Source organism: Neofelis nebulosa, chromosome 8, assembly GCF_028018385.1.
Source record: "Neofelis nebulosa isolate mNeoNeb1 chromosome 8, mNeoNeb1.pri, whole genome shotgun sequence".
Taxonomy (NCBI): Eukaryota; Metazoa; Chordata; class Mammalia; order Carnivora; family Felidae; genus Neofelis; species Neofelis nebulosa.
Window position 1 is genome coordinate 71,531,582 of NC_080789.1, and position 21,311 is coordinate 71,552,892.

The following is a 21,311-nucleotide window of genomic DNA, read 5'->3' on the forward strand; positions in this document are numbered from 1 at the left end:
GAGTCCAATATGAAGTGACTTGCTTAAGTTTCTGTAAGTGCAAACACAGATCATCTTCTCCGGCTCTCTTATAAATAGCATTAACCTGATTCTCCTCCAATTTATGAAAAACTACCACCACAAAGACCAAAATACTACCAGTGATCCACCCCTAAAATTAAAACTGAATTTTCTTAATCATTGAGAGCAATTGGTTCCTAAAATTCTTAGAGGCTCTAATTGCCCTACTGAATTGGAATTTATGTTTGAATGTTCTGTACTTGCCAATGCTAATGTGATAACTATAACTGACTTTGGAAAAGTGTCCAGTTTATATTCTACCGGTTTTTACTATTTAATGAAATCTGAGTACATTATTAGTTGTGGCTACAGTACATGTGTTTGCCATGTATCTGGAAAAAAGTATGTATAAATGGCACAATACGGAGGAACATTTTGGAAAAACAATTACATATATAAAAATACTCTACATAAAAATTTTGACCTATGAGAATAAATTGGAACCAGTTGTATGTATAATTGCTTAATGCCTCTCAATACAGCTTGGTAAAAAGATCGTTGTTCAAGTAACTGGGAAACCCTTGCCCAAGTGAAAACTAGTTTTGCTGCTTTTAATAGTCATAAAAAGAACGTGTTTGGAATTTGATTGGCATTTCTCATGAATCAAATTGCAATGCCCCTCTGCAGACAGGCAGGTTGCTAAAAATATGGCATGATCTAAATAGGATTCCATGAACCACCTGTTTTAAGTCTTCCAATTTCTTACCAGGTTCCTTTCCAAGTTTAAAAGCTTCCTTACAAGCCTTTAGGCAAAGCTCTAATATTTTTACTTGAACAGAAAGTCCCCTGCAGTGGGGTGGGTTATAGAAAACATGATGGGAGTAACATACTTAAGTTCCTCATTGATAAATACAGAGGAGTTACTGTGAGGACAAATGATTCTTTAAGTATTCCTAAAACATAAGGTTTTTGTTGGAGAAAAGCCTTTGAGTTATAAAAGAATATTCTTACCAGGCTACGGTGTTCTGGTACAACTTAAAAGGAAGTTCTGATGGACTCTGGATAGAGCTATTTTCACTTTTCATGTGGGAATACAAGCTTGACCCCTGTGCAGTGTTATTGGAACATTATGCTAGAAAAACCCCATTGTCAGATTGTGATCCAAAAAAATTAAAAAATTTCCAAGGTAGAGCTTCAGTATAGCTTTCCCCAGTAGTTTGGCATTCAAAGTAGTTTTGTAGATGCATTTAGGTATGTAATAAGCCACCTCCTGTCTATTTGTATCTTTTACCAAGATACTATCACATTTCCCTTCTTCAGCATGCCTTTTTAAAAAGACAGCAATTTTTCCATGGGCCCATTTATTCACGTTTCAAAAATAGTGTCTTTGTTCTGGTAAGCATAGTTGAAGTTTTTCTGGGAACGCGCAGGGAGCTGAAATTTTGGTATATATTGAAAATAAGTGATCTGTAGTTATCGCTGGAAAACAGGAATTAGTAGAATTAAATATGCTAGTGTATAGACCACTAGAATATCCAAGAAATAGATGAATTCTTAATATATAGCTACATTGTTTAGACTGGAACATTAATATACTAGAACTCGATTATCTTCTAAGCCTTTAAAAAAGTGTAATCCTAACCTATTATGTAACTGCCAAAACATTTTACCAGTTAGCACTGAAAGAAAACCAAAGCATGTAAATTTATGACAAGTCCCCTAACCACCATAACTTAATGTTAGAGGAAAAAATAAGGGGAGAAAACCAGGTACTTCACCATGTTTCTTACAAAAATGTTCATTTCTATGGATATGTATTGAGTATCTGCTACATCTTAAGCAACGTTTTAGATTTTTGGAACTGTAAGCGTAGTAATGGCTTTCTCTTTAAGGAGATGTTGATCTAGTAATTGTGTGTGAAGAGAAACTTATGACTATAATTGCTATAATCATTTAAATGGCTTTAAGGGATTATTTAAAATTGTGATTTAAATGTTATTTACAATGAGATGTAAAGCAATAGCTTCAGTTATTCTCTAAATAACATATTTAAGAACTGGAAATGAGGCCTCATTCATCAAGACTGTGCTTATCCTATCCGCGATTCAGTAATTGATCTTTGAATTTGTTCTTCACAGGATTTGCTTAAGTGGAAAATTGCCAAGGTTTTAGTTTGTTTAAAATGTTTATTTTGAGAGTGCAAATGTCTGCTCCTGAGCTAGTGGGGAGGGGCAGAGAGAGGGAGAGAGAATCCCAAGCAGGCTCTGGGCTATCAGCATGGAGCTTGATCTCCTGAACTATGACCTTAGCCAAAATCAATAGTCTGATGCTTAACCAACTGAGCCACCCCGGTGTCCTTAAAAATTATGACATTTTGGGGTGCCTGGGTGGTGCATTCAGTTAAGCGTCTGACTTCAGCCAGGTCACGATCTCGCGGTCCGTGAGTTCGAGCCCCGCATCGGGCTCTGGGCTGATGGCTCGGAGCCTGGAGCCTGTTTCCAATTCTGTGTCTCCCTCTCTCTCTGCCCCTCCCCCGTTCATGCTCTGTCTCTCTCTGTCCCAAAAATAAATAAAAAACGTTGAAAAAAAAATTAAAAAAAAATTATGACATTTTAAATGCAGACCAATCCATTTTTAAATTTTCTTTTAATTTATATGTGAGACTGTGCATGAGCAGGAGAGGGGCAGAGAGACACACACACACACACACGCACACACGCACGCACGGAGTTGGAGTCTGAAGCAGGCTCCAGGCTCTGAGCTGTGAGCACAGAGCCCAACGTAGGACTTGAACTCATGATCCATGAGATCATGACCTGAGCCAAAGTCAGATGCTCAACTGACTGAGCTATGCAGGCGCCCCTAGACCAATATATTTTTGAGTATTGAGATGTGATAAGCACAAGTGCAGCCTGTCCAGCTGTCTAGTTTGCCCTTTGTTGGCACGGCTTCAGCCTCCCTGTTCTGTCACTTGGACCTGCCAAGCTTTTCCCCATTTCTGGGCCTTTGAGTCCTGCTCCTTCTGGAGTGTCCTCCCAGGGTTTTCCAAGGCTACCTTGTTTTAGCCTCAGCCTGAAGTGCATCCTTACCCCACTGATTGTCTCCCTGCCTTTGTTTTTTTCTTTAACTTATTTCTAATTTACATCCAGGTTAGCATATAGTGCAATAATTTCAGGAGTAGATTCCAGGATCCATCCCCTATGTATAATACCCAGTGCTCATCCCAACTCATTAAGGCTCTTCCTTACTGCCCCTTGTCCATTTAGTCCATCCCCCTACCTACAGCCCCTCCAGCAACTCTCAGTTCTCTGTATCTGAGTCTCTTAAGTCCCCCTCCTTGTTTTTATATTTATGCTTCCCTTCCCTATGTTCATCTGTTTTGTATCTTAAATTCCATATATGAGTGAAGTCATGATATTTGTCTTTCTCTAATTTCACTTAGCATAATACCCTCTAGTTCCATCCATGTAGTTGCAAATGGCAAGATTTCATTATTTTTGATCACTGAGTAATACTCCATTTTGTGTGTGTACATACACACATACATACATATACCACATCTTTATCCATTCATCCATCGATGGACATTTGGGCTCTTACCATACTTTAGCTATTGTTGATAGTGCTGCTATAAACATGGGGGTGCATGTGTCCCTTCGAAACAGCACACCTGTATCCCGTGGATAAATGCCTAGTAGTGCAATTGCTGGGTCATAGGTTAGTTCTATCTTTGCCTCCATACTGCTTTCCAGAGTTCCCAGCTTTATTTTCTTTGTTTATCCTACCACCAGGCATAGCATTATTGTCTTTTCCATAGAAGTGTAAATTCTCGGAAGGCAGGGATTTGCATGTTCCCCTCCATCTCTGGCCCCTAGCACTGTGCCTGGCACATAGTAGAGGTATTCATTGAGTATTTGTCAACTAATTTGTAGGGTTTATCAAAACTGGTTTATCATAACTAGTACTGTGTAATGGGTTAAGGCATGAACTGTGAAGCCAAACCATCTGGGTTACGTCTTATTAGATATAAGACTTGGATAAGTTAACCTTTTGTTCCTCATTTGTCCTTACTAGAAAGTGGGGATAATATAACTTGAGAGTTACTGTTAGGTTGAAATAAATCCTATAGGTATATACTGGAATTAGGTATTAATATTACAAATGCGTACTTCCAAACTAGAGAAAGGGGTCTGTAAAAGCTGACCACTTGAGGGCTGCTTTTCACTCTTAACTACCAATGGATACGAGCCCTCCTCACACACCTTGCTGACTGCCTATCACTGACTACCTACCACTGCCACCAACTCCTCCCTTGCTGATGTAAAGATCTTAGCGGCACAAAGATCTGATCTTTCAGAGTTACTGCGTTGACTCTCGTCCCTCTTCCCACTTCTCTTCAAACCCTTTAATAATTCGCCCATGGAACCCTTCCCAGAAGGTTTTAAAGCCCCTGCACAAAACTATATTGAAAGATAGTTATCAAGATATTAAAAAGCTATGTAAGTGTTTACTTATGCATTAAATATCTAATAACTAAATATTGAGTATCAACCTATTGTGAGATCTCAAACCTCTTCGAACATGATGAAAAATCGGCTTGCCATCGGCAATATCACTGGGATTTGTTGCCTATGTTCCCACTTGAAGAAAATGCTAATTTTAGTTACAGGTTCATGATCATAAGGATGTAATTTTTCTCATTTGTTTATGGTGAGGCTTTCCTGATTAAAACCTCCCTGCATGCAATAGTCTCCCTGTTCTACCTCCAGCCTGTGTCCTAATTTCTGTTCTACCTCAGCTTAACAGAAACTGAGGGAATCATAGTTTTAATGGTTGAACAAATACTCTACGCTATGCCTACTCTGTCAGATACTGTATTAGACCATGGAGATTCAGAGCTCAGGTCTCTGCCTACATGAAGCCTCTTGTCTAGTGAGGGAGAATAATTATAAAAAATAAACACACGAAGATAACATGTAATGTTCTGAGGAGATCAAACAGTATCCTATAAAGAAGTAATATACCTTCACCTGTACTATTTCTAATCCTTAGTTTCTTGACTAGCACCCAGGCAAACACATGTTCAGTGTTTCTCTTTATTACACAAATGGTTGTGAGCTATACATCTTGGTGTAGTATTTTGCTTTAAATAATCGGAGGCCTTTTCATATCACTACATGCAATGTTTACTTTTTGCCTGTAACCACAATATATCCCATTGTGTGGCTGTACCATAGTTTACGTACATGTCAGAGGTCTTGGAATTAGGTCCTGTATCTTGCTGTTAAGAACAATGCTATGGTTAATAACTTTGTTACTTCCTATATTTGGAAATGTAGATCGGTCATAGAAATTCTCAGAAGGGGAATTGCTGCCTCAAAAAGCAAATGCATTTGTAATGGTGTTAGATATCACCAAACTGCTTTGTATTGTGATTGCACTAATCTACCTTCTTACAGTAATGTATGAAGGTATCTGTTTTTTCAGACACATTTGAAGTATGTTATACAAAGCTTACATTTTTACCAGTTTCCTAGTTGAAAATGGCTTCTCGCCATATTCTTCCTGAGTGAAGTTTAACATTTTTAAAAATGTTAGTTTGAGAGAAAGTGAGTGCATGCACACAAATCGGAGAGGGACAGAGAATCCTAAGTAGGCTCTCCACCATCAGCACAGAGCCCCAGTATGGGGTTAAACCCATGAACCATGAGATCAGATCATGACCTGAGCTGAAGTCAAGAGCCTGACAATTAACTGAGCCACCTGGGTGGTGCCCCTAATATTTTCTTTTTTATAGGTTTTGAGTCAGGATTAAAATGACTTGTCCTATTCCAAAGTGATAAGGGCATTCTCTTGTTACTTTCTAGTGCTGTTATGGTTTTATTTCAAAAGCTTACATCACTGATCTTTTGAATTCTACGTAGGAAGTATCCAAATTATTCTGGATATCTGCCCACATGTTGCAATACTCCTAAATATTTTTACTGATTTGAGATGTTGTCTATGCACAAGTCTTGAATCCTATAGGATTAATTAGCCTTCCTTAATTAGCCTTGGGCTTATCATGTGCTAGCATTGAAGAATTTAATGTGGCTGTATCCTATCTTAATATCTAAATAGTCCTAGTCCTACCTCCCTGTTCTCTAGAATTCTCTTGGTTGCTTTATTTTTCCATATGTACTTCAGACGTTTACATATTAAATATAGTTATTAAAATTAGGGTCTTGTTAAATTTATAGATTCATTTGGAGAATCTTATTACTCAGGGACATGGCACTTGGTTCCATTTAATTTGTAGTTCTCTAGTAGTGATTTAACATCTTACAAATTTGAGTTCCTGGGCATTTAATCTGTAAATGGGATAATTTCTTCATAATATCTTCTAATGGGTGTTTGTTCATATATGTGAAAACTTGTTAGACCTGTATTTTATCTCCCTGAAATCACTTATAGTAGCTTTTCAGTTATTAAGGTACATGCTGATTGCATCTATGAATACTTTTAACTCTCCCTTTGCAATCTATACTTAATCTTTTATGTAATCTATCTTACATGTGACATCGTCTCTGGGCTGGGATAGTTTATCTTAAGCACTTGTTCTATATTCTTTGGGTGTTTTTAAAATGAAGAATGTTAAATTTTTTTTAGAAGTCATGTGATCTCTTTTAAATTCACATAGGGGATTGTAACGAATTAAGATTCCCAGTATTGGGGGTGCCTGAGTGGCTCAGTCAGTTAAAGGTCACACTCTTGATCTCAGGGTCTTGAGTTCAAGCTCCATGTTGGGCTTCATGCTGGTCATGGAGCCTACTGCAAAAAACAAGAAAATTCCCAGTATTACGCCATCCTTACATTCTTCTAGGAAATTCCATTTTGTCATGCATTCGCAGGTTGCTGAATTAGGTTTGCTAGTAAAATTTAGGACTTTGATCTCGATCTATATGAGCTTGTCCTGTGTTTTTGTTTTGGTGCTGTCTTTACCAGGTTTTGCTCTAAGATCACACTCCCTTCTTAAAAAGAACTTACATGTTTTATGTTTTGGAAAATTTCACATAACTGGAATTAACTGCTTTTTCAAGGTTTGGTGGAATTTCTCTGTAAAATCAAAGACATGAGTTTTTTGTGATGTAATTGACCTCTTTTTCTGTTTGGTAGAAAAAGGGTCTGTTTTGGAATCTTAACATTTCTGGAGTTGTTTCGGTAACCCCTATTTTACCAAACAGTTAATCTCTATATCATAAATTCTCCCTCTGTGTTTTTTTTTTTTTTTTTTTTTTGCTTTTCTCAGGCATTGATATCTTGTAATCATTCTCTCCCAACTGTCATGCCATTGCTGTCACTGCATTTGAGGTTTTATCTTCATGTTATAGCCTCTTATAACTGCTAGTATTTTTCCCCCACCATCTATAACACACAGTTACTAAGCTAAACTTTCTACCTTAGTCTTTTTTAGTATAGTTGACCCTTCTAGTCTTATTCACTAATGTTATATATACCCCAACATCTGGTATGGGGCAGACATGAGAGGGATGCAGAGAGAAGTGTGGGCAAAAGCTCTGTTCTTACAGAGCTTATGTTTTAGTGGATTGTATCAGACAAATAAAAATAAGAGGTATTGATACGTACATTGAAGAAAAATGAAACGGGATAAGAGGGATAGATCTAGGAGGTGGGTTGACATATGGGGTGGTGAATGTGGAGCAGAAATCTGAAACAAGTGCTCGAGGAGCCATTAGGAAAGTGCTTGAAGGCAGAAGTTTTAGTAAGGGGATAGGTCCTGAGGTGAGCTGAACACATCTTGTCATATTTGAGAAATCGCAGAGACACCAGGAGTGGAGCTCTAGAAGGAGCCAGGGTGGAAGTGGGAGAAGTCGGAATTAGTTACCTGTGTGCCTGGAGGCATAGTAGGGGCAAGAGGTGAGCACAGCAGGACATCATAGATTATTGTAAGGATGTTGGATTTTACTGAATGACTTGGTCATGTTTGTTGAAGAACATTGATCTAGACTTAAAGAGAAATTACTGTGATTCCTCCATAGACCCTAAACTAAAGGACTGTTGGTTTATAGAGGAAACAAAACATTAGGTTAGATCAGGGATGTGTTAGTAAAACTTGGCAGAAGCAGTTGGATTTCAGTTATACCTTGAAGGCTGAGCTATCGGGATTTGCAGATGACTTAAATGTAGGATGTTACCTTAGGCATAAGAGCTCATCCTTGACTTCTAAGGACTTGTGGCCTGAACATTTGGAATAATACTGTTGCCATTTACTGAGATAGGGACCATTGAAAAGGCAGGTTTGGACTGAAAATCAGGAGTTTTGATTTGGACATGTTTAGGTTGAGAATGCTACTAGTTATCCAAGTGGGGATATTGAAAAACAAGTTTGTGGCTTCTGGAATTCAGAAGATAGATCTTCGTGAAGACTCTTTAGTGGCTCTCCACGGCTTACAAATTGTAAATTGCTAGCATCAATCTTCAAGATCTGTTATCTGACCCCAGAAAACTCACTGCCTTATATAAACCAAGCTAAACAGGCTCTCTTATTATAGAAGGTGATAGATTTTTTTTTTTTTTTTTTTTTTTTTTTTTTTTTTTGCCATCCTGAGGACATTGCCTATGCCATTCTTTTTACTGGAATGCAGGTCATCACAACACTGCCTATTAGAAAGCTGTCCAGTCTTGGTTCCCTTCACGCTCTTATGTATTGGGTCATCATGGCAAGGAAACGTTATGTTCAGTGGATGACAGTGAATGAATGGACTTCTGGATGTCCTGCATCTGTGTGCTCACTTAAAACTGACGCTGCATGCTTTTGCTTCTTAGTGACAAAGTTAATTATTTTCTTTATTTTCAGATGGGAACATTTAAAGCGCATGATGGTGAATATTTCTTAGAACCTATAATGAAGGCAGATGGGAGTGAACCTGAAGATGATCATAACAAGCCACATCTTATATACAGACAGGAATTAAAGAGCAGCTATTTTCTGCAATCTCCCCAGCCTTGTGAAGTTTCAGGTAAACTATGGAGTAAAACTTTTTTGGTAAAATTACACTATTTAAATATTCTTGTAGGTTAGAATTGACATATGTTCCTCAAATACTGAAGTATATTTCAAACAAATTTTCTTGACCTGTAAGGACCCATTAGAAATTAGTTTGTAGGCAATTTTGTAAAATAAATTTAGATCCAAGAAAGTATTCTGCATGAGATTTAATAATCAAACTTTAATCCATTTACTAGTCACACTACTAGTATGCTTTTTCTTAGCAGAATTTTAGATAATTAAAGAAGAACCAAAGTAATAACCCGTTGCTCAATTTTCTATGCTTTCAACTTTGTAAAAGAAACCTTGTAGTTTTCTGACTCTTCCTCAGTATTTTGAGATTTATGTTGATGTGTGTAGCAGGGATTTAGTCTTGCTGTGCAGTATCTTACAGGTCATATATCCATTTTCCTATAGATAAACTTTTGGGTTACTTGCAGTTTGTCATTATAAATAATGCTGCTGTGAATTTTCTTGTCTCCATCTGCTGTGTTTGAGGTTTTCCCAAGTATATACACAGATACTAGAAAATTCCATATATTGTTTTACAAAGTGGTTTTTATGAGTTTATGCTTCCAATAATGAGTGATATTTTTTTGTTTCTGTAAAATTCAGACCAAAGAATTATAATGGATTAGAATCTAGGAATAGTAGGTATCTGTAAAATATAAATCACACATATCTATAAAGTATAAATCTGTTGCTAGTAAAATTAGTACATTGCATAGAAGTCCTGTTAAGAGTTGTGTCCATGTGTGTACGTGAATCTTCATATCCTTGTGTCATTCTCTGAAGAACGGAGAAAGGCACCTGCAGTTATCATCAAAGTACAAAATCTAGACAAAGGACTGGGATTAGAAAGGATTTATTTGAGATTGTAGGTGTCCATAAAGTATAGTCCCAACACTGCAATGCCATCTGTTTTGGGATATAATGATATGTAGGCCTTTGAAGGTTTTCCCTGGGAATGCACTTCTTAACCTTTGCTATTATAAGAGTGCCATTTTGGAGTGGTTCTCACTGTGTCTAAGGCCGTGTTTTAAATCTATTGACATAATAGATGCCTTTCTTATGCTTTTAATATGAGCATAAGGGTTTCATTTTTATGGCTTCAAAGAAAACACAAATGGGTACAGCTTCACAATAGAATTCTACAGAAGGCAGCTTATGCTTGTTCTGATCTACCATTCAGGAGCAGCTTGTTTAATGAATTGTTTAGCTTCTTAAGAAGAAAACCACCAAGTAGACACTCTGAATGCATAAATGTTTCACATAATGATATGCAGGGTTTTGCATTCACAATCCGTGTTCATTATCAGAAAGAGAATGGAACAAGAAAAGCCAGTCTTTTGTTTAAAAATTTTTTATACTACACATTTATTACAAAAACACAAAATTAAATAGAAAGTTATGGAATTTCATTTTTTAATCACAATTTTTCCACATTTATCTATTAAAACCTTGAAGACTGTATCCTTTACAAGTCTTAAAAATGGAGGTAATTTAAGTACAACTAACCTACGTATCTTTAATCACAAAGCAATCAATTAATGGCCTAAATAATTAGCTGCTAATCATCATTTTGTTAGGCAAAATGGAGACTTGTGAACATAATTAGTAAAATGTTATCAAAGGCTTTTTCTTCCCCAATTCATGCATTATTGTTCAGACATACTTGTAGGATCTTCTATTCCGCAGGTGAACCTTGATTCAGAAGGACCTCTTCAAACGGGTTGGTCTAAAGATTGAGCACATGAACCAAAAAGGTTAAGGGGAAAAGGGAAAGTCATTTTTTTCCAACATTTCTATTGATGGTCTTAATTCATTATGGCCCTAAAGTGTTGCAATTCATAGTGCTTTCAAGCCTTGATGGTTGTTTTCAACATCAGGTTTGACAGTGGCTCCTTGAGGCCATACAAATTACATTTGGTTGCCAAACCTAACTATTGTGGATGCCAGGCTCCAGGTAGACCTCCGACATTGTCTAAGTAAAATTGAGTCAAAATGGCAAAACACCCCAAAACCCCACAAAATGAGCAAACAGCCTCTGTACACTACCATCATCCACCCTAACAAAACTAAAACCTCAGAAGGGGGAGGCTCTGAAAAGGTTGGGAATGAAATATCTTCTGAGTTTTTACGTGCAGTTCTGCTCTTGCTTATCCCCCTTGTCACCCACGGCAGAGCGGAACTGGTCCTGGTAAGCTCTGCACTCTTTTCCCTTGCTACTCTGCTCCTCTCCTCTCAGTGTCAGGAGTTTAGGAGCTTAAAACATTTTTTCTATTAAACGGGACTTGACATGAGTAAAATGAAAGGTCTTTCAACGGGTTTTAGATGATGTTGGCCAGTTTCAAAGTTTCTGTGTTTTTCCTAGTTTTTTCTAAACTTATTCTTAGTCTGGAGTCCCTAACATGTGCCAAGGAATGTACTGGGTAAAACTTGAGTGATTCTCTTCATTCAGGTTCTCAAAGCCCTGGGGGTGGTAAAAGAACACAAGAACAGAAATCACAAACTGAATCGAGGCTGCTGTGGGCAAGGAGCTGTATTACAAGCAGCTCAAGGGGCTGAGCAGCAACTTCCTGGGTTTTTACCAAGGAAGTGATACTTAAAGCACCTAATCTTCATTGTGAAGGATTTTTGGGCATTTTCGAAGTAAAAGGTTGATGGTAGAGGGGACTTGTATTAAAAAAAAAGAAAAAAAGCACCCAAGACTAGTTTAGATCAAGTATGGTAAGGTGACAGACCTGGAGATAACTACCTTTTGAAAGAATTTTATAATTCGCAAGAGAAGGGGACATGCCACCCCATGACAAGCTATGAAGCATGTGGGTTGGTCAGGAGGCAGGAAGGAGTGTGGGGAAAGAAAGCATGGGCAAAAGGGTTTATTACTATAGTAGTGGAGAGGTCCTCTGTTGGGCAGGAAGTAGATACTGAGGTTTGTAGTGAGAGGATTTTTTTTTTTTCAACGTTTATTTATTTTTGAGACAGAGAGAGACAGAGCATGAACGGGGGGGGGGGGGGAGGGTCAGAGAGAGAGGGAGACACAGAATCTGAAACAGGCTCCAGGCTCTGAGCTGTCAGCACAGAGCCCGACGCGGGGCCCGAACTCACGGACCGCGAGATCATGACCTGAGCCGAAGTCAGATGCCCAACCGACTGAGCCACCCAGGCGCCCCTGTAGTGAGAGGATTTTTAATAATTTCAGTGTGCCTGGGGCACCTGGGTGGATCAGTTGGTTGAGTGACTGACTTCGGTTTGGGTCATGATCTCACAGTAGGTGAGTTCGGGCCCTGCATCCAGCTCTGTGCTGACAGCTCAGAGCCTGGATACTACTTCAGATTCTGTGTCTCCCCCTCTCTCTGCCCCTCCCCTGCTCATGCTCTGTGTCTCTGTCTCTCTCTCTCTCAAATAAATGTTAAAAAAAAAAATTAAAAATAATTTCATTGTGCCTGCGAAAGCTGGACTGTGCTGGAAGACATAAGCAGAGCACATTTCGGTCCTGTGGTTGAGAGCCAAATCCGAAATCATTCAATCTGTAAAAGTTAGAACAGACTAGAGGGGAATAGTATTTGTATGTCCAGAGTCCTGATGTGTGTGGTGAGTGTGGAAAGTAGGGCAAAATGGGACTGTGAAGGCACACAGGTGCAGATCTCAAAGGAGTGTAGGATTGTGTAGGCTATCTTATGGGTACTGAGGAGACCCTACTGTTAAAGCAGAGACCATCTATAGCTTCTAAGGTTGTAGTACTCAGCGGCTTTAGTTTTAAAGATAATTTGGGAGGCACCTGAGTGGCTCAGTTGGTTAAGCATCCAGCTTTTGGTTTTGGCTCAGGTCGTGATCTCCCCTTTTGTGGGATTGAGTCCCATGTCAACTGCACTGACCGCATGGGAGCCTGCTTGGGATTCTTCCTCTACTAGCTTGCATTTCTTTCTCTCTCTCTCTCTCTCTCTCTCTCTCTCTCTCTCTCTCTCTCTCTCTAATATTTAAAAGAAATAATTTTGGATTTGAATGAGGAGAGACTCAAGCCCAGGGGACTGAAAGCAGCTATGTTGTCAACAGAGGATTTAGACGTCAAGTGAATTGCACATAAAAGAGTAAATTGAAGATAATTTCCTTTAAAGCTTTTTCCTCAGCTTTGAGATGATAAAGATTGTTCTGTGTATAACTCAGGCGGATAATCCTATGAATGCATGAGAATTCTTTTAAGTAAAATTTTACTACTATACAGGTTATTTCCCTTTAAAAGACTTAATCAGCATTGGTTTGAAGAAATATGGATGTCTTTAGTGTCGGCGGGGGCCACAGTTGACTTAGGAAGCCGGGAGTCTGGTAACAGAGTTGTACTTCTGGCTCTCCTACTGACTTGGAGAATTTACTTCTCTGGATCTTAACCTACAGTAGGTAATAAATGGCTAATGAATTTGTTTCAGTAAAGGTCAAGTTTCCAGTTTTTTATTAACTTGAGTACCTCATAGTTATAAGGACCAGGCAGTTATAGGAAATGAGTAAAGTGAGGTGTCAGTAGGACACTGAGGTGTCCATTGGGCAGTGGAATGGACGTGCTTCTGGCAAAAGGTGCACAGGGAACTTGAGACCAGTATTACCACATCTTTTGTATTATGACATAAAGCTAGGATTTTTCAATTGGGGGTGGGGGAGAAACTGTCATGTTTGGTTAGCCACCTGTTTACAGACTCTTAAAGATTTCCAAGGTCCCTGACCGCGGCCAATATTTTGAACTAAAAAACTTTGATAAACTTGAAAAGAAACGACCAGTCTCCTCCACCTTCCTCTCCATTTGTACCCCTCCCCCCCAAAGAAGCCTTTTTTTTGTTTAAACTCTAAATCAAACACATACTATAATGGAAACTTAGCAAGTGCTACTTTTTGAAAGTCCTAGTATCTAGAAAATACTGGTATTTGAATAACATCATTTGCCCAAACCATTCAAATCGCCCTTTTTGCTTTGTTAATTAACGTTTGTGCCCTTTAGAATAGTTTCTTCAGTGGTCATTCTTCAGTTGTCCCAGTAATGTTAAATTTTATCCCCAAAACAAAGATCCTAAATTGTGAAATTTTAAGATGTTTGAGATTATGAATCCTCAGCACTACATCTGCCTAATATGGATTATGAAAAACTCTCAGAATGCTCTTCATGGTCCTCTTCCCGACCCTTGGAAGAACGATAAGCTGTGATCATTGTGAACTTTTACAGATGGTTTCTGTGAGGGGGAAAGCCTGGAAGTGCTGTGACAGTTCGACGCAGACAGCATTCTTAAAAGACCTGTTTTGCCAGTTGGGTGCTCTGCTTCACAGAATGAAATTTATGGGTAATAATGTATCCCAAGAACCAGGATCAATCTGCTGCATATGATGCTTTGTGTTAAGTCTGTGGCAGTGTCCCAGAGCTTTGAAGTCCTGTTTTCTCTAAAATCTTACCCAGTACTACTTACTTTTCTTTTTTTCCCTCTTCTGACAGAGCAGGAGCTCGGGGAGAGAGTCTTAAGCAGGCTCCATGCTCGTCATGGAGCCCCACGTGGGGCTGGATGTTAGGACTGTGAGATCATGACCTGAGCCAAAATCATGAGGCTGATGCTTAACCAACTAAGCCATCCAGGTGCCTCTTATCTTGTATTTCTTTTTTTTTTTTTTTAAAATTTTTTTTAACGTTTATTTATTTTTGAGACAGAGAGAGACAGAGCATGAACGGGGGAGGGGCAGAGAGAGAGGGAGACACAGAACTGGAAGCAGGCTCCAGGCTCTGAGCCATCAGCCCAGAGCCCGACGCGGGGCTCGAACTCACGGTCGGTGAGATCGTGACCTGAGCTGAAGTCGGACGCTCAACCGACTGAGCCACCCAGGCGCCCCTCTTATCTTGTATTTCTAACGAGGTGGCTAATTCCCACATCCTGTGAATGATGTGAAAAGGGAACCAGAGTGTGTGTTTAATCTGATCAAGTGCATTTTGAAAACAGAAAATGGAAGGTAACTTTAATCTTACATTTCATGTGTGGTAATAATAGTTCTTTCTAGGAAGAACTACCTGTCCACTCATAAGAAGTAAGTTTTTCTAGGGGAACCTGGGTAGCGGTGGAGCATCTGACTTCAGCTCAGGTGATCTCATGGTTTATAAGTTCGAGCCCTGCATCATTCATAAGCTCGTAAGTTTGAGTGCTGACAGCACAGAGCCAGCTTCCCATCTTCTGTCTCCCTCTCTCTGCCCCTTCCCCAAGTGTTTTTTCTCAAAAATAAACCCTAAAAGGTTTCTAAAAACCTTCTCTTTAAGCCAGGATTATATATTTATGCTATATTGGAAAAATTGTGGGTAGAAATGATGTATTCTTTCTCAATTTTGAAGGTAAGGTTTCTTTCCCTTAATGACTTCTCTGTGCTGCCTTGGAAATGAATAGGAGAGATTATGAATCTTAAGGTATAAGAGAAGCTATCCTAATCATAACCTTTAACTGAAGAGTAAAATCTGCCAGTGTCTTGAACGTAATGGTGTCAAACTAAATCAGTCACGATCTGATTACCTTTCAGTTTGTAAAATTAGTTTCTCATTTGTTGCTAGGATTTCAAATTTATTTTGACTCCTGTCTGCTTATGCTGGTTCATGGGTTTGTTAAATCTGCTGAGGAGGGTCTGAGACTATTAACCCTTCTTTGAAATAGATTGCACATCTGTTTTTTCTGTTCTGTCATTAAGACCTTTGCCATCTTTGTTTTAAGTTGGTGCACTTCTTGTCTTTGAAATTCCTATGTAAGATTTTTAGTCACTTCGCAACTTGGTAAAGTCCTTATGAGTTTTTACTAGACAGCAATGTATGCCTCTGCTGCAGAAGTGGAATACATTTCCATTGACCCTTCTCACAGTGCTTGCTCCTCTGTGATCTACCACCTTGAATTTCCTTTGGCTCGTTTCCTATTTGGTCACTTAGTCTTTAGGCAATCTCTCCTTAATGTTCCACTTCCATAACATTTCAGATTTATTTTTAAAAATACCTTTAAATAGGAGTTGATTTAAATACTTAAGATACTCTTCATTTATACAGATGAAAATGTGATTGAAAAAATGATTAGAGTCCTTCATTTCTAGGTCTCTGACTAATTGTACATTCTTAGACTCTTGCTTTACTGAAAATTGCTATTTTATAATTAGCACCTTATTTTCATGTGGCTAATGTACCTACCTGCTTATAATTCTGTAAGATTAAGAATGTGGTCTTTAGAATATCAAGCTATAAAATATCTCAATGTAGGGGCTGTATTGTTCTGCATGTAATTAACACTATCTTGGAATTCTATATCTCTGCTATCTCACTTATTAACTTGAAGGTTTTATGTTCCTTAAAGTAAAAAAAAAAATAGCATTTTATTCCATCTTTTACATTCTTCACAGCAAGTAGTACTATGTTACATAATACAGTAACTGTTGTGCAAACAAGTGAGGAATTAGTACCAAAATAACCTTTCTGTTCAGGTCTGTAAGACAAGGTTCATTCAGAAGGTGATCTGGGGCCTCCTGGAAAGACCATAGCTCAGATGGGGTTGTCTGAGAAGGCTTCTTTGAGGAAAAAATAACTCCTTATCTGAGACCCAAAAGATGAGCAGGAATTGGTCAGGAAAAAAGGGAGAGGATAAAAAGTATTCCAGATGGAAGCAACAGTATGTACAAATGCCTGGTGATGAGACAGTGCTTGAACCACTTCGGTAACTAAAAGTAGTTAAGGTGTAGGATATCAGGGGGCAAGATGATGTGATGCTGGAGAGGTAAGGAGGAGCAAACTAGTGAAGGTATCAGTAAACTTCAAGGGATTTGGGCTTTAACTCAAAAGCAATCCAGTGGGTGTTGGGAGTCCTCTCCCCCGATAGTTCAAACTGAGGTCCTGGTATATAGGGTCTGATTTTGTTTGACCTGACTTGGCCTCAACCAGTTGCTGTTACTGGTAGCAGAGCTATAATCAGCCACCCTGCTTGTGGAGTCAGGACAATGCAACTGTATCATAGATGGAGTTTGGGGATAGACACCCAATTTGAGGCTGGGGGCTGTTAGATAAATAGATGCTGGGTAGGGAAAACCAGAAAGTTCACCAACAGGTGGACAGTTGTGATTGGTGTTGGAAAAATTCAGGTAACTTTGAGCACTACAAAATGAGGTGCCCAAAACTGATGAGAAGTATAGAATATAGGATATTTTTGGCATCAATAGATTCACAGCTAAACTTGTGCTGAGAAGTGGAATGGATAGAAGACTGAGATATTAGTAACTAACACACAGGCTATGTACAAGGACCAGTAATATTCTTAGTGTGGCACTGTTCAGAGTTTTAGGTTAACTCCTTTCTCTTCTATATCCAGTAATTATGTATATATGATAGCAAATTGGGATTATTCACTTGGCTTTTTGGGGCACACATTCCTCAGCATTTTATTTGGGGGATGGGAAAAGTACAAATTGAAAGGCCAAAGGTAAAGTTTATGTTGTGATCTTCAAAATATCTTGCAATGGCGAATAGACATTTCTGACTTCTTTTTAGTATATCCACTACTAGCCCTAGAGGGCTCCATTCATAGTACTCATCTGGAAAAGAGAAAATATATGGTGTAGGGTCAATACATAGCCCTTTGTTTCCTACCTCATGGTGGGCTGGAGGAAGGAGAGCAAGATGAGTGCATTGGTAAGTTTTCCATGTTCTGTACTGGTTTTCCATGTTCCAAATGAGTAAATGAAGAAAAGAGCCGACTGCTAAGGGGAGGTTCTTGTTCTTGTTCCACATTACTAGCTCCGGAGGCTGAGGCCTCACTCAACCTTGTCCCAACATGGATTTGTTTATTCATTTGTTCCTTCATTTGTAAAATATTTGAGTACCTCCTTCATGGAAACTACAAAGGTGCTGAGGCCTGTTTAATATGTCCCATAACCAGCCTGTACAAGCATAGGGAAGGAGGGAGGGTAGTAGGAGATGAAGTCACAGTATTTGTGGGAGGCTAAGTCGAGTAGTTGTGGGTGGATCCAGGTTGTGGGGCTTGAACACTAAACAAATTAGGGAGCTTTATGAAAAAATAGAAAAATTATGAACGCAAAATCTCTAGGATTCTTCTCAAGGCCTTAAAAGGGATTTTTGCGAGAGACTAGAAGTTTTAAGCTGCTTTAGGTTCATGGTGAATCCACCCCAGCACATAGGATATTATAAATCACATTAGGTATTTTGGCTACGACTAACCTTGGAAGCCACTGTAGGATTTTGAACAGAAGAGGGACATGATCAGCTTGGATTTTAAAGGGATCACTCAGATAGTTACATGGAGAAAAGCTAGCAGAACAAGTGACACAAAGCAAGAAAGATAATGCAATCATTATGTTGAGCAATGCTGACCTCTTGAATTTAGGGTGTAGCCATGAAGTTAGAAGTAGCCACGTTCAATATGCACTTTGGACAGGTGTGAGGGGCTGAGTGTTGACAGGAGTGGTCAGATTATCCTAAATATGTGTGTGCGTGCACGTGTGTGTGTGTTTAATTTTGCCTGAGCAGATGAAGGATGGAGTTTTCATTTACCAAGAATGGGTAAGGCTGTGGGAACCACAGGTTAGGAAGGAACATCCGATTTATTTATGTGTAAATCCAAGTTGGTTTCATATAGTGTAATAATGACTTTGGGAAAAGAATTTAGTGATAGATCACTTATAACACCCAGTGCTCATTCCAACAAGCACCCTTCTTAAGGTCCATCACCCACTTAGCCCATCCCTCCCACACAACACCCCACCAGCAACTCTGTTCTCTGTATTTAAGAGTCTCTTAAGGTTTGTCTCCCTCTATTTTTATCTTATTTTTGCTTCCCTTCCCCTATGTTCATAATTTGACTTTGAGATCCCAGTCAGACATCTGGGGGGAGACTAGGAAAGTAGGCAATGGAAGATGAATGGGAAGGTTGGTATGGAGGTCTGGACTTGGAATAACTTAGGAGTATCCTATGTTTTAAGGCTGCCTGCAATTGCGTAGGGAATAGATAAGAGTATGGAAGAGAAATTCCAAGAGCTGAATGGTGACGCATGCCAATGTTTAGCACTTGGAGAGGTGAGGATTAAACTAGGAAAAATGAAGAGGTCAGGAAGACAGGACAGGAATGTGTGCCCCCAGCCATGTGAATTTTTCAAAATATACTACAGATTAATTTGCTAAACGGTGTTAGGAATTAAAAGAATATGAAGATTTGGAACTGATTATTGAATTTTCAAAGTAGCGATGATTGCTGACCTCAAATGTGTTAACTGAAAGGGTTCAAAAGCCTTGGCATGAACAAAACTTAAGTATTGTGAAGAGACTTAAATGAATTATTTTTAGGTGGCCTTGTTGGGTTCTAATTCTGTTGTGAAAACCGTCATTACAAAAGTCACATGTTAAACTTTGAGGTAGAACATTAAATAAAAAAACCTATTTGAATGAAAGAGCTCAATCTGTCAGTTTTAAACATTGTTTTGTCAAAATCCCAAAATAGGAGATTTAAAACTATCAAAAGCAATGGTAAATAAAACTTTGTTGATGGAAATATTTCATAGAAATTAAAAAAAAAATTTAATGTTTGAGAGAGAGACAGAGACAGAGTGTGAGCAGGAGAGGTCACAGAGAGAGAGAGGGAGAGGGAAAGAGGGAGAGGGAGACACAGAATCTGAAGCAGGCTCCAGGCTCTGAGCTAGCAGCACAGAGCCCGATGCGGGGCTCGAACTCATGAACAGTGAGATCAGACCTGAGCCAAAGTCAGACGTTTAACCGACTGAGCCACCCAGGTGCCCCTGAAAATATTTCATAGGAATTTTAAAAATGCATCACTTATTCAGAAAAGTGTTTCTAGGGGCGCCTGGGTGGCTCTGTTGGTTAAGCGTCCGACTTCGGCTCAGGTCATGATCTCACGGTCTGTGAGTTCGAGCCCCGCGTCGGGCTCTGTGCTGACAGCTCAGAGCCTGGAGCCCATTTCAGATTCTGTGTCTCCCTCTCTCTCTGCCCCTCCCCTGTTCATGCTCTGTCTCTCTCTGTCTCAAAAATAAATAAACATTAAAAAAAAAAGTGTTGCTATATGTGGGTCTATTTTGGACTTCGCTTAGTCCATTCATTGTGCTACTATCATACTATATTTAAAAAAATATTATAGCTCTTGAAGTTCTGAAATGTGGAGGAGCAGCCCTTGACTTTGTCAAGATTATCTTTGTTGTTTATCCTTTGCATTTACATATAAATCTTGGAATCAGTTGGTTTCTGCAAAGGGAAAAATATTGATTTTTGTGTTCAAGAGATCAGTTTGATGAAATGACATCTCTATAATGTGTCTTCTAACCCATCAATATGGTATTTTCTCCATTAATTCGTTGTTCACATAATAGCTTCTACATCTCTTCGTAGAAGTATTGTGATTTTTTTTTAACGCAAATGGTATAACTTAAAAAATTTTTTTTCTCTGCATGAAAATGCAGGTAATTTTTAATATTCAGCAACCTTGCTCATATATTGTAATAGTTTATCTGTTGATGCTTTTGTATTTGTACATGAACTATCATATGGATGGCTATTTATTTTCCAATCTTTCAGCCTTCCCCCCCCCCTCCTTTATTGCAGTGGCTAGGAGTTCTAGAACAAAATTGACTAGAAATGGCAATAATGAAAATCCTTGCCTCATCAATTTTACAAGGAAAACTTTCGACCTTTTCTAATGTGTGCAATGTCTGTAGTCTTCCCTTACTACCTATCCACTTAGGGAAGTTCCCTTACATTCCTAGCCTGAGAATTTTTATTGTGAATGGATGTTGAATTTTAGCAAAACTGTTTGCATCTACATATCCCAAGGTGATCCCTGTATCTTTCTCCTTTGTTCAGATAATTGATTTTCAAATAGAAAGTCCACCTCAGGTTTTTACCAGACTAGGTTTGGTAATTTCTTTAGAGTTTCTGTGAATGTTTTCATGAGTCTGTTCGGTTTGTAAATTTTCCCTTGCCACATTGAGAGAGCAAGAAGATAAGGTCCTGAAGAGAATGATTAAAGTGATGGACCATGGTATGTGAGCTGTAGGATATCCTCATTTTTGTTTAGTTAATCTTACATGTGTACTCACTAGGTAAAGGAAAGAAGTGAAAATAACTCCATAGACTTGTGGAGAGCAATAAATGTAAATCTGTCTATAGTTTTAGATCGCTAATCAGCCATGTAGCTCATTTTACAGTATTCCTTTGGTCTACCAAACACAATTTAATTGCAAATGCTTAGTGAGG

The 21,311-nt window shown here is 38.8% G+C and overlaps 1 protein-coding gene across 3 annotated transcripts in view; it reads left to right on the forward strand.

Annotated features, from left to right (window-relative positions):
• ADAMTS20 (ADAM metallopeptidase with thrombospondin type 1 motif 20) overlaps positions 1 to 21,311 on the forward strand; it is a 180,211-nt gene that overhangs the window by 10,859 nt on the left and 148,041 nt on the right. For all 3 annotated transcript variants that reach the window (XM_058743069.1, XM_058743070.1, XM_058743071.1), the window contains exon 3: positions 8,858 to 9,020. In XM_058743069.1, the coding sequence (XP_058599052.1) occupies positions 8,858 to 9,020 (163 nt within the window). The remainder of the gene's footprint in view (positions 1 to 8,857; positions 9,021 to 21,311) is intronic.